At 35.9% G+C, this 13,858-nt stretch overlaps 1 protein-coding gene across 2 annotated transcripts in view; it reads left to right on the forward strand.

Moving 5' to 3' along the window:
- Positions 1-2,383: 2,383 nt before the first annotated feature.
- Positions 2,384-13,858, forward strand: part of CLPX (caseinolytic mitochondrial matrix peptidase chaperone subunit X) — a 46,332-nt gene continuing 34,857 nt past the window's right edge. The window contains exon 1 of one of the 2 annotated variants that reach the window (XR_004232395.1): positions 2,384-2,677. Coding sequence is in view for 1 of the 2 variants with exons in the window: in XM_003755649.4 (XP_003755697.1) it covers positions 2,605-2,677 (73 nt within the window). In the remaining variant the exon portion in view is untranslated. The remainder of the gene's footprint in view (positions 2,678-13,858) is intronic. The other variant, XM_003755649.4, reaches the window with a different exon arrangement.

Here is a 13,858-nt window from a genome sequence, read left to right on the forward strand (position 1 = left end):
CAGTCATTCCCCCATTTATGGGCATCCTTTCAATTTTCAATTCTTTGTTACCACAAAAGAAGCTACTACAAATATTTTTGTACATATAGGTCCATTTAATTTTCCTTTGTACTTTTTGGTTTACAGGCCTAGTAATAGTAGTAGTATTGCTGGATCAAAGGGTAGGCACAGTTGGATTACCTTTTGGTTCTAGTTCCAAATTGCTCTCCAGAATGATTGGATCAGTTCATAACTCTTTCAATTATTGTCTCAATTTCCCACATTCCCTCCAAGATTTATCATTTTCCTTTTCTGTCATATTAGTCAATCTGATGTGTGAGATTGTATCTCAGAGTTCTGTTAGTTTATACTTCTCTAATCAATAATGTTTTAGAGTATTTAAATAATATGACTAAAGATAGCTTCAATTTCTTCTTGTTACTATTCTTTGACCATTTATCAACTGGGGAATGACTCATATTCTTATAAAACTGACTCATTTCTCTTTATGTGAAAAATTAGACTTTTTACCAGAAAAACTTGCTCTATTTTTTTTTTTTTTTTTTTTTTTTTTTTTTTTTTGCAGTTTCCTGCTTTCCTTCTACTCTTGGCTGCTTTAGTTCTGCTTCTGCAAACCCTTTTTAATTTGATGTAATCAAAATTCCCCATTTTACATTCTGTAGTGCTCTGTCTTGATCGATCATAAATTCTCCCCTCACCCATAAATCTGACAGGTAATGCATTCTATGATCCACTAATATGCGTTTCTAAATCATGTACCCATTTTGACCTTTAAGACTTAAGAAGTCTGTAGGACCTCAATTCTTCAGGAATAATTCTTGGATCCCCGTCTCGGAGACTTAACGATTATTCCTCCAATTCACATAGTCTTTGTCTGCCTCTTTCCAGGGGAGTACAGTCTGACAGAAAGGACACCTGCTGCAACCATTGAGCCTTGAGGTTGCTGGCACACTATGGCTTTCAGTTTATCCTGGCCCGCTTTTTATTTTATTTTTTATGTTTATCATTTATCTATTGAACTCACAACTAAATTTAAATGAAAAAAATGCCAATATTATCCAATGAGAAAGTTTATTAAATCATAGTTTTCTCTTTAAAGTCTATTCTAATAGAGGCATTCCATTAGAGAAGTGGATACAAAGAATTTAATGCTTCAGGAAATATATGGAAAAGGGTTAAATTAACATTTCCGTGTGATTGGACTCAATTACACAGGAGCATTTCTTTTTTCAAAAATGCAACATGAAGCAACAGTTCCAAACTAATATAATGACATTACTCACTAATTAATTTATTTTAGAAAAATTAAAGTCTAGTAGCAGCTACCTCAGAGATCCATGGTTGTAACAGGTAACTTCCCCACAAACACCTCTTAGAGATAAAGGCCATTCTGAGGTTATTTGGCAGATAACTGTTGGTGAGATCTCTTGGACCCTGGATTTAAGAACTATTTAGGAAGGAACTGAAACCACAGGATTCCTTCACGGCCTAAATCAACATGGTTGAGCTTTGTATTTGGAATAACTGGACCTTGGTTGGAGGCCTAGTTCAGCACTTATTCAAGTCACTGAATTTTTAGGGCCTCACTCATCCATATAAATTGGATTATATAACCTATAAAAAAATACAGCTCTAAAGTTATGATCCTCCAAAATTCATTACAACACCAAATTGTACCATAACCTAGCAAGTTATCGATAGAAATAAACAGCAAGCGGCCACTGCTAGATGTAATATCTTAAAATGAACAGAAATCCTTAGTTATCTTTAACCGGACAACTCAAGCCTCAGAAAAAGCAAACTGAATGTCAAAAAAAAAAAAAAAATACATTCTAGAAAGCACCGAAAAGCCTATGGCTGCATTTTTCCTCCGAACTTTGTTAAGGGCTAAAATTAAACATCGACTTATCAGCAAGACAATTCCATCTCGCGGACCGCTCTAACGGATTCCCAGGCTGCCACCAGTTTGCCTATCTTTTTCCAACAGGAAAGGATTTCCATACAATACCCACCGGAAGCTTTCAACCTAAATCCGTAGTAAATGTCTACAACTACAACTCCCAGCAGGCGGACTGAGCTCTACGTCTCCTATCCGAAAGCCCAAGGATAGGGAAGGGCGCCCACCTCCCTGAATGGCCTGGCGGGATTTGTAGTCCCGAAAATAGAGTTTTGGATACGAGAGGTCGCGTGCGCAAACCTCCGCCCCCTTTTCTTCTCCTACTCCACCTCACGTTAATCTCACGTACCCCCGCCCTCTTCCCCAGCGCGTGCCCACGCCCCCTCCCCTCCCCCCCGGCGTCCCAGGGCGCAGGCGCGCGCACGCTCCCGGGCCCGGTGGGCGGGAGGGGGGTGGGGGGGTAGGAAGGGAAGAGTGGGGTGGGGGGGGTGTGGTTAGATATCTACCCGGCGGAGCCGGCAGCTGCGGGGGCGCGAAGAGCGGTGCGGCCTAGTGACTAGGCGAGCAGGCTCTGCACTGACCCCGGGGAGGGCGAGAGCGGCCGGAGCTGAGCCGGAGAGAACGGCCGGGCAGAGAAAGCGGCTAAGGCCGGGAAGCGGCAGCGGGAGGGCGGCCGGCGGGGCAGCCCCGGCCTAGGCCCGGCGGAGATGTCCGGCTGCTGCGCTTGTACCTGCGCGGCCGCGCGACTCATCACCTCCTCGCTCGGCTCCGCGCAGAGAGGTAACAAAGTAGTCCCTCTCCCTCCTTTCCCCAACCTTGCGGCGGGAGACGACTCGCTCGCTCCGGGACTAGTTTGTCCGCCTGACAGCGGGATCTTCCCCAGTAAGGGGACTAGGCCGCCCTCTTCCTCGGGCCGCGTCGCTTGTCCCCTCGTCTCCCAAGGCGATCCGCTCCTAGGTTCCCCCTCCTGACAAATGGGGAGCTCGGCTAGCCCCCCTCATCTGAAGTGAACCCTCTGGTTTTCCATCGCAGCCTCCGAGGGAAGACCCTTGGAGATGAGGCTCTTTGGGAGCGACAGAACAAACTCGGCTCTCCGTGTCACTGGGAGAAATCGGGGAGGCTGCAAACAGCTGCTCGAGTCCCTCGGGCCCCCCACCCCCACCCCCCTGTCACTTCCCCCAACGTCCCCACATCATCGGGATTTGTTAGCAAACTTCTCCGCGGGGGGGTGTGGGGCGGGGGGGCTGTGGGTGCGTGTTTGTGTACGTGAGAGCTTGGGTTATTTCTCGCGGGGGGTGGGGGGTGGGGATTATCTGTAAGCCCGAGGCTTTCTCCCGGTCCGGACTTGCTCCCGAGCCGTCACTTTGCAACCTCTGGGACATAGGCCTCTTTGAGAGCCTCCCGGGTCACGTCCCTGTCATTGTGTTGTATTGCTCACACACAAACATAAACAGGCCTCGCAAGACTTAATGAACCTCGTGATCCCTTTGGGAAACTGATCCAAAAGCAGTTCGGCCAACTTCAGGAATGAGTTGATCGAGATCAGGAAAGATTTCCCCTTGGAATTTTCTTTTGGGGGTGGGGAGGGCGGAGAGAAGGCGATGGGAAAAGGGGGAACAGACTGTCCCCTCTGTGAATATTGTCATAGGCGCCCCTATGCGTGTTTTTCTGTGCCCCACTAGGATTAGCATGGAATTGGTTGCTATCAGCAAGTGGTTCCCCTCCCCCCCCCATCCCAATTATTTGTCACTGAAAGAGATGGGCCAGCAACTAAAAAGCTCTTCCCAAACAAGCAGATGTACCTATCCCAAAAGTGTCACACACTTAAAATAAGTGTGGCCTAGACCTACCTAATCACTTCCTGCCTAGCAAGACAAATTTGTAATCGGAGGATTATGATATTAACCTTTCCTTTGTAAAAAAAAATAAAATAAAATTCTGGAAAAGTAAAATGATCCTCCTGCGTAAGGAGTTTTAATAGGAAATTTTAGTAACAATTTCTCAATCATAGTATTCACTTTGTTTTCGGCCTGTGTTTTGCTGTGTCTAACTTTGATTACATATTATTGATCTCAACAGGTAGAACTCCTTTTCCAAGAATCAGTTTTGTAACTACAAGTAATGGAGTCGCTGGGGTTTAGATTGTCTGATACAATTTAGGAAATTCTCTGGAAAAGAATATTACGCGATTTTAAAAGAGGATGATAATAGAGGAGAGTGGAGTTTTTATTCCTGGCGCTTTAAAATTTTTTCTGAAAAAAAAAAATAGAATATTAGGGTTGTCATCTGTAGGCATTACTGTTAGTGTGTATGATAACTAGCATTTACAGCATAATAACCAGAAATTTTACATATGTTTCTTTTGATCCTCAGAACAACTTTAGGTAGGAGGTGTAGGGAGTATTATTATCCCCATTTTACAGCTGAGGAAACTGAGACAAAACAGGTTAAGTGACTTGCTCATCACACATAGCTAGCTAATGAGTACGTGATTCCGGAATTCTATTCTGGTTTTCCTGATAATACAAACCCAGCACTCTGTACACTAGGATATTAGTATATACTACCAGTAGTTTTGTGAAATACAGAATCTTAAAAGTTGTATAGTAATATAATAAAACTTAAAAATGTTTATAGTGTCCATATTACATATTTTTCAGCTATATCTGATTCTTTACAGCTCTATTTGAATTTTTGTTTTTTGACAGAGATACTGAAGTGATTTTCCATTTCCTTCTCCAGTTTATTTTACAGATGTGGAAACTGAGGCAAAGAGGATTAAGTGATTTGCTCAGGATCACTATAGCTAATAAATGTCTAAAGCCAGATTTGAACTCATGAAGATGAGTTCCAGATTCCAAGCCCATTTCTCTATCCACTGTACCAACTAGATGCCCTTATGTTATGTGCAGACTTTTTAATTTCCTGATAAAACAAAGTCTGTATTCACATCCAATAAAATAATCTTTATAGGCTTGATGCTAACCTCATTTTTCTAAAATACTTTTGGAAAGTTCTTTTTAAAATAAGGTTTGTATCTTCAGTAACTAATAGAATTGAATTTCTTGTATAAAGTGTAGTTATTAATTTAAAAAGTATTACTTTTATTATTTTGGGAGGAAGCAAAGTGAATGTGAAGTAATAGACTCAGTGAAGTACCATACTTCATGGCAGATACCTGTTGATCATTTCAGGCCTTTTTTGTGATTTCTAAAAGAAATTTGAAAAGTTAGTTAATTGGCAAATGGTAATGGCTAATGATACCACATATATATCTCCTACCAGAAAAGAATAGGCTATGTCCACAAATGTATGGCATAGGCATGCCTGGTATAATGTTGCTAACACTAACATGGTTATGTTTATAACAACCATAATGTTTCATAATATTGCTATAATGTTATTTGACTGAACACTAATTTATATTGTTCCTATAGAAGTATATTCTTAAAATGTTTTGCCTAATGTCATGTTTTTGCAAAACCAATTAGGTCAGGTATGACTATTGTTTTTCCCCTCTCATATTTTAACTTCTACAGAATTAACTATAGCTAAGTGAGATTTATAAAATTTTATTTTTAGCTGAAATGATACATATAATTTTAATGTATATTTTTTAAAATTAGTTTCAACTCTTACAAGTTAATTTACTTTCTAAAATATAATTATCCCAAACCACAAAATTCCTGATCCTGAATGCCAGTAATTTAGATTTTTTTTATATTTCTGAGTTCATTTGTATAAGGAATCTTCTCCACCAATGTAAGATGGAGTTAAATGGTACCAGTCATTTGCTCAGGATCAGCCAATGTAGTTATATCAGGAAAGATTTAAAATGAACCCAGGTCTTTTAGATTCTAGGCTAAGCTTTTTCTTTTTTGTTTATTTTCTTTACAGTAGTATTTTCCCCCCAATTACATACAAAGAAAACAATTTTTAGTATTCATTTAGTCATAAAACATATTTCAATATTAGTCATTAGAAGAAACAGACCAAAAGGGAAAGAAAACGTGGAAAAAAAGTGAAAAATTGTATGCTTTGATGTGTTTTCAGACTCCCATCAGTCTGATTTTTCTGCAGGTGGATAACATTTCATCATCAGTCCTTTGGATTTGTCTTGGAGTATTATATTGGTGAGAACAGTAGTCATTCAAAATTGATTATCCTACAGTATTTCACTTTCTAAGCACAATGTTCTCCTGGTTCTGCTCACTTTTAAAGTAAGACTTATATCTTCAGTAACTAATAGAACTGGATTTCTTGTGTAAAGTGCAGTTATTAATTTAATAAGTATTAATTTTATTATTTGGGGAAAAGCAAAATGAATATGAAGTGATGGACTCAGTGAAGTACCATAATTCATGTCAGATGTTCTATTGGTCATTTCAGGCCTTTTTTGATTTCTAAAGGAAATGGTAATGGTTAATGCCACCAAACTGACGTATATATATATATCTCCTACCAGAAAAGGGAAGGTCTTGTCCACACATGTGTGGCATAGACACCTTGCTTTAGTTCATATTAAATCTTCCACAGGTTTTTCTGAAATCAGCCTGCTTATCATTTCTTATAGCACAATATCATTCCATCACAATTATATGACACAGCTTGTACAGCTATTCCCCAGTTCATGGGCTTCCCTTCAATTTCCAATTGTCATTACAAATCTGCTATGAATATTTTTGTACACAGTTTCTCCATCTCTCCTTTTAAAAATTTTCTTTATGATACAGACATTAGTATTGTTAGCTGAAAGGTTATATAAAATTTGATTGTCCTTTGGGCATAATTCCAAATTGCTTTCCAATGTTTAGATCGATTCACAACTCCACCAATAGTGCATCAGTGTCCCAATTTTCTCACATCTCTCAACGTTTTATCATTGTTCTTTTTTCTTGTATTGGTCAGTGTGTTGGTGCGTCAGAGTTGTTTTGATTTCTGGATCTCTGATCAATGATTTAGAACATTTTAATATTAATATAGTAGCTTTAATTTCTTCATCTGAAAACAGGTAGGGCAGGCTTTAAATGGTGATTGCCAAATTCAGATTTCCTGAAACTTCTGTTGCCCTTTGTTTCATAATCAAGGTCTGTGTAGCTTCTTGGGGATTAATGTGAAGATTTAAAGTTGTCCAGATGCTTTTGCTAACACAAATTTCACAGGGTTTATAAATTTAACAAAATGGATAAATGCTAAATCACAATTTCTGTTGTAGCAAACCCCGTTTTTCTTTTCTTGACATTTGCCTATTGAAACCATTGGGCTGGTTAGTTGTAAAACGACTAACTTTTCTGAAACTTTTATTATATCATCAAGCGTTTGGTTGCCAAATGTTGAATTTTGTGGCCTTGTCAGTTGGAGAAGAAATAAGAATGTGATCTCTGGTAATTGAGAGAACCCAACAAAATAGAAATCCCAGATCTTTCAGAGTGTTTAAATAGGGAAAGAAATCTTAAAAGTTGACAACTTTGTTATTCATATTTAATCTTATGAAGAGGAGGGAATCTTATGAATATAGAATCCTGTAAAAGTAGACCAAACTATTTTGTTATGGAAACAAGAAGCATACACTCATTTATAAAATTGAGAAAGTATTATTATTTATCCTTATTGAATTTTGTTTGCAAACAACATTTATATGGAAACCAACTGCATAATCGAGCAATGTATTGAACTGTTTATATATTTAAAAGTGTTGATCATAAAAGATCTTTGTCCAATTTTGGTTTTCAGTTTGGGAAATGAAATATTTAAAAGTTTTTTTGCTCAGTATTTTAACTCAGGAATTGTTAAAGATTAAAGATTGATTTATGTTGTAAGCTGAATAACCATTGTATTCATTATGTGAAAATTTTATAATTCAATTTAACAGGAAAACAAGTGTTAAAAATTTGATTAATTACTCTTAATTATTCTCATAACAGAAAAATACTTTATTGGAGTAATTTTAAAATTGGCTGATCTTTCTCTACAAAAACAAAAGTTACATAAAGAGTAAGGTTCTGAAATACAGTGATATGTAGCACTGAATGTTTCTTCATTTGGTCTGTTTTACAAAGCTATGATTGTTTATATTGTTAATATAAACTGATTTCTTAATTTCTTATAAAAACTTGTAATGTTTATGAGTGTGAGGTTGTGTAAGACTATTTGATTTCATTAATAGAGGCTCTATCAAATGAAATATAAGATTTAACTTCCCCTGACTTTAATGAATTGGGAGTTATTTATTAAGAACTAGTCACTTAGGTATAGCAATTTGGGTGTTGGTTACAATCCAAGTTTGACTCTGGATGTAAATAGTTCTGCTTGTTACTGTTTTAACAACATACTACTTATGTGAAGAGAATAAGAAGACTTCAGTTTTGAAATAACAAGAAAAATCATTTGGTTGGTTAATAGAGTTGAATTGGTCTTGAAGTAAATGCTTTATCCCAAAGGTTCGACTTTTCTATTTACAAAACAAAGTATTTCTACTTATCAGTATCATTAGTATGATTCTCATAGCATGAGATTCTCTTGAAGGGTTATATTATACTTTTTCTTTCCCTAGTAACAAAGTAATTTCACACTTTCTGAAATGCCTTAAAAAGTACCTGAGAAGGAAGATATATATGTGTGTACTTTTTACTGGGAAATAAAATTATTTATGTTCTACGTTAATAAGCTCTCAAAGATATGTTAATTCTGCTTTAGGAGTAATTGAAAATGTTTATATAAAAGTAGGTGAAATAAAACACTTGAAATTTTTCACAAAACCTCATTTACTATTAGTGATCTATAAATTAATTTTATATGAAGCTTTCTGAATTATACTGGTTCTTTTTAGCTTGCTTATTTATTTGACCTACTTTGCTAGACTTATTATGTACTTGGTGATGAAGGGGAACAGAGGGATAGAGATGTTAATGTTTAGCTTAAAGTTTATCCAGATTGTCTAAAGTTTTTGTACAACATTAGTAGAAGCATTTATAGAGTATTTGTTTTGAGGCAAATAGGAATATAATTACATTATAATGGAAGCTCTCTAAACTTACTTGTTTGACAAATTCTTAACACTCAAAAATGACTGAGGATCTAAAAGTTTTGTCTTTTTATTAAAAAAAAATAAATATATATAGGTTATATCTATTTATATTTACCCTATTAGAATTTTAAAATTGGCATAGTTAAGTGATGCAGCTTAGCTACCACTAAGGCCTAGAGTCAGGAAGACCTGATGCAAATTCAAGCTTAAATACTTTTCATTTTTGTGACCTTGGGCAAGCCGCTTAACCTCTGTCTGCCTCAGTTTCCTTAACTATATAATAGATATAATAATAACACCTACCTTCCAGGAATAATTGTAAAGTTCTTAGTAGTGCCTGAGACAGAGTAATACTATGTAAAAATGTAGCTATTAGTAAAACATCATTGTGTTATTTTGAAAATAGTTTTGGACACAAGGAATCCCAGAAAGGGTCTCAGTGACTGCAATGCTTTTTTGACCATAATTGGAGATTAATTGTATTAGAGAAAATGAAATTAATAGAAAAGGGAGCTCTTTTTAGTTGTAAATGATTATATTAGGCATAGGACAAATAGCTGAAAATCTCTCTCCCCTCCCCCCCTTTCCATCTGTTCATCGTAGAGTGAAAATAATTTGAGAGTATCTGGGTCCCAATCTTGTGTGTGCACCATTTGTTATGATTTATCTTGGGGGAAATCATTGACTCTTTCTGACTCTTAGATTTCTCATCTGTAAAGGAAGGGCTTCCTCTTCTAGCTCAGGGGTGTCAAACTCAAATAGAAACAGGGCCACTCATTGTCCACATGTTGACCTAGAAAACTACATGTTAACATTACCTATGTTCTGTTACATATCTATTGCATTAAATATTTCCCAGTTATGTTTTTAATTTTAATTTTAAAAAATTTATTCATTTAGGTTATCCATGTACATTAATTTTTAAAATAGCTTTTTACAAAATACAAAGATAATTTTCAGCATTCACCTCTGCAAAATCTTGTGTTCCAAATTTTTCTCCCTCCCTTTTTGTCTCTTCTCTCCCCTAGAAGCAAATAATTCAATATAGGTTGTACAGTTTTAAACATATTTCCACATTTATCATGCTGCACAAGAAAAATCTGATGAAAACGGGAAAAAAAACAAGCAAAGAACAAAAAAGGTGAAAATACTAAGTTATAATCTATATTCAATGTCCATAGTCTTTTTAGATGCAGATAGCTCTTTATCACAAATCTATTAAAACTGGCCTGAATTATTTCATTGTTGAAAAGAACCACTTTCATTACAGTTGGTGATTACATAATCTTGTTACTATGTATAATGTTCTCTTGGTTCTACTCACTTCACTTAGTGTCAATTCATGTCGATCTCTCCAGGCCTTTCTGAAATCATTCTGCTAATCATTTCGTATAGAACAATAATAATCTATTACATTCACATACCATAACTTTTTTCATTCATATATCATAATTTATTCAGCCATTCCTCAATTGATGAGCATCCATTCAGTTTCCAATTCTTTGCCACTACAAAAAGGGCTGCCACAAAAATTTTTGCACATGGGGTCCTTTTCCCTTTTTATGATCTCTTTGGGACAAGCCCAATAGAGATGATTGCTGGATCAAAAAGTATACACACTGTGACAGCCCTTTGGGCATAGTTCCAAATTGCTCTCCAGAATGATAGGATGAGTTCACAACTCCAGCAATGTATTAATGTCTCAGTTTTTCTACATTCCCTCCAACATTTATCATCTTTTTCTGTCATTTTGTCATTTTAGCCAATCTGTGAGGTGTGAAGTGGTGCCTCAGATTTGTCTTTGCATTTGAAAGTGATTTAGAGCATTTTGTCATATGACTAGAAATGGCTTTAATTTCTTCTGAAAATTGTTCATATCATATTACTGTTCTGTAAGAAATGACCAACAGGATGATTTCAGAAAGGCCTAGAGAGACTTACACGAACTGATGCTGAGTGAAATGAGCCAGGACCAGGAGATCATCATATAGTATTGTTGTTGAAGTATATAATGACCAGTTCTGATGGACCAGGCCATCCTCAGCAACGAGATCAACCAAATCATTTCTAATGGAGCAGTAATGAACTGAACCAGCTATGCCCAGAAAAAGAACTCTGGGAGATGACTAAAAACCATTACATTGAACTCCCAATCCCTATATTTATGCACACCTGCATTTTTGATTTCCTTCACAAGCTAATTGTACAATATTTCAGAGTCTGATTCTTTTTGTACAGCAAAATAACGTTTTGGTCATGTATACTTATTGTGTATCTAATTTATATTTTAATATATTTAACATCTGGTCATCCTGCTATCTAGGGGAGGGGGTGGGGGGGGTAAGAGGTGAAAAATTGGAACAAGAGGTTTGGCAATTGTTAATGCTGTAAAGTTACCCATGTATATATCCTGTAAATAAAAGGCTATTAAATAAAAAAAAAAAAAAAGTTAAAAAAAAAAACAAAATAATTTATGCAATATGAAGGTTAACTTTAAAAAAAAAAAAAGAAAATTGTTCATATCTTTTGACCATTTGTCAATTGGAGAATGGCTTATATTTTTGCAAATTTAAATCAGTTCTATATATTGAAAAGTGAGGCTTTTATCAGAAATCTTTGATGTAAAACTTTTTTTCTCAGTTTTACTTCGTTTCTAAATTGGTTTTTGTTTGTACATCATTTTCTTCCTTCCTTCCTTCCTTCCTTCCTTCCTTCCTTCCTTCCTTCCTTCCTTTCCTTCCCTTCCCTTCTCTTCCCTTCCCTTCCCTTCCTTCCCTTCATTCCCTTCCTTCCCTTTCTTTCCTTTCTTTCCTTTCTTTCTTAAACATCTTTCCATAAGAGCCCTATTGGGAGAGAAAAATTGAACAAATGGGGAAAAAAACATAAGAAAAAATAAGTGAAAATAATATGTGTAGGTCCACATTCAGTCTTCATAGTATTCTTTCTGAATGCAAATGGCAGTTAATGGGGATTGCCTTGGATCTCTGAATTCCTGAGAAAAATCAAATCATTTTTGATCAGCACACAATCTTGTTGCTATGTACACTGTGGTTCTGCTTGCTTTATTCAACATCAATTCGTGTTAAATCTTTCCAAGCTTTTCTAAAAATCGGTGCTTTCATCATTTTTTAAAGAACAATGATATTCCATTACTTTCATATACCATCATTTATTTAGTCATTCTCCAATTGATAGGCATCTACTCATTTTCCTATTCTTTGCCAGTAAGGCAGACATTTTTGCTACGAACATGTAGCTCTTTTTCCCTCTTTTTTGATTTCTTTGGGATACAGACCTAGTAATGACACTGCTGGATCAATGGGTATGCACAGTTTTACAACCCTTTGGGCATAGTTTCAAATAGTTCTCCAGAATATTTGGATCATTTCTTAACTGGGGAATGACTTGTAGTCTTATAAATTTGACCCTGTTCTCTATATATTTTAGAAATGAGGTCTTTTTCAGAAACACTGTAAAAATCTTTTCCCAGCTTTGTGTTTGCCTTCTGATCTTGGTTGCATTGGTTTTGTTTGTGCAAAACCTTTTTAATTTAATATTATAAAAATTACCCATTTTGCATTTTGTGATGCTCTTTAGTTCTTATTTGGTCATAAATTCTTCCCTTCTCCAAAGATCTGGTAACAGGTAAACTATCCCTTCTTCTCCTAATTTGTTTATAACATCAGCCTTTACATTTACATCATGTACCCATTTTGACCTTATTTTGATATATGGTGTGAGATGTAGGTTTATGCTGAGTTTGTGACATGCTATTTTCTAGTGTTTCCAGTAATTTTTGTGAAATAGTTCTTATCCCAGAAGCTGGAGTTTTTGACATTTATCAAACAGTAGATTACTAAAGTCATTATTTTGTCATTTGTATCTAAACGATTCCATTGATCCAATACTCTATTTCCTAGCTAGTACTAGATGGTTTTGATGGCTGCTGCTTTATAATAGAGTTATTACATTTTATTCTGGTTCAGGCCTCTCTTGGGAACCCTGTTTGACACCTCCACACTAGGTGGCCCATTAAGAGCCCTTCCAGCTCCAACTCTGTAATATTATGATCCACTGTTCATTTCAGCAGCTCCTCCTCTTTCTCATATAGATTTCAATCAAGCACCCCTCTTTCCCTCTCTTTCATACATATAACTATAGGTGTGTGTGTGTGTATGTGTGTGAGAGAGTGATAAGCCATGGTACTAAGTGATTCATTTGCATGCTATTAAGTACAAGTTTTTGGACATAGATCAGGTTGCTGGAATGGTATAAATCTTTAAAAACTTTTAAGGAAAGTTGTTTATAGATTTATACACACTGGTGAATGAATGTATTTCCCACTCAACTCTTCTCAGGAATAATTGAAGAAAATTATTTCCTAAAGTGCTTTGATGAGGAGATTTGGGTAGGGGGGAAAAAGAGAAAAATAAAGAAGGAAACTAAGCTTGGCATTTTTAGGAAAATATGGACAAGAATTGCATATGATGAAAAGTTATGGAAGAGTAGTCCTACCTGTATGATCTCATGGATCCATAAAAATATATAATCTCTAGCCCTTAATGGGTTACAAAGTACTTTCTTCCTGGTATGCTCATTTCAGAGTAACAGACATCTTTGAAAAAATAAGTTATTTTGATTAAAACTTGTTAATAATTCAGTCAGTTTCAGACCACCAATCTTTAAAAAAAAATTAATTTGCTAGTTTTGAGTATGGTTGTAGCCTGAATACATTTTGCTTATATATCAAAAATCCATCTGTTGTAAGAAATAAATTCAAACATCCATTTTTGTATTTTGGAGGGAAAAAAGGAATCATTTGCAGGGTTTAGATCTTGGTTTGTCAAAGATGTTATCCTCTGGATTTTAGTTCTGTTTCAATATGAACTTTTAGTTATGTCCTTATATAGTTGGAAAATGAAAATTTTTATTCA

This window comes from Sarcophilus harrisii, chromosome 2 (assembly GCF_902635505.1).
Source record: "Sarcophilus harrisii chromosome 2, mSarHar1.11, whole genome shotgun sequence".
NCBI classification, from domain to species: domain Eukaryota; kingdom Metazoa; phylum Chordata; class Mammalia; order Dasyuromorphia; family Dasyuridae; genus Sarcophilus; species Sarcophilus harrisii.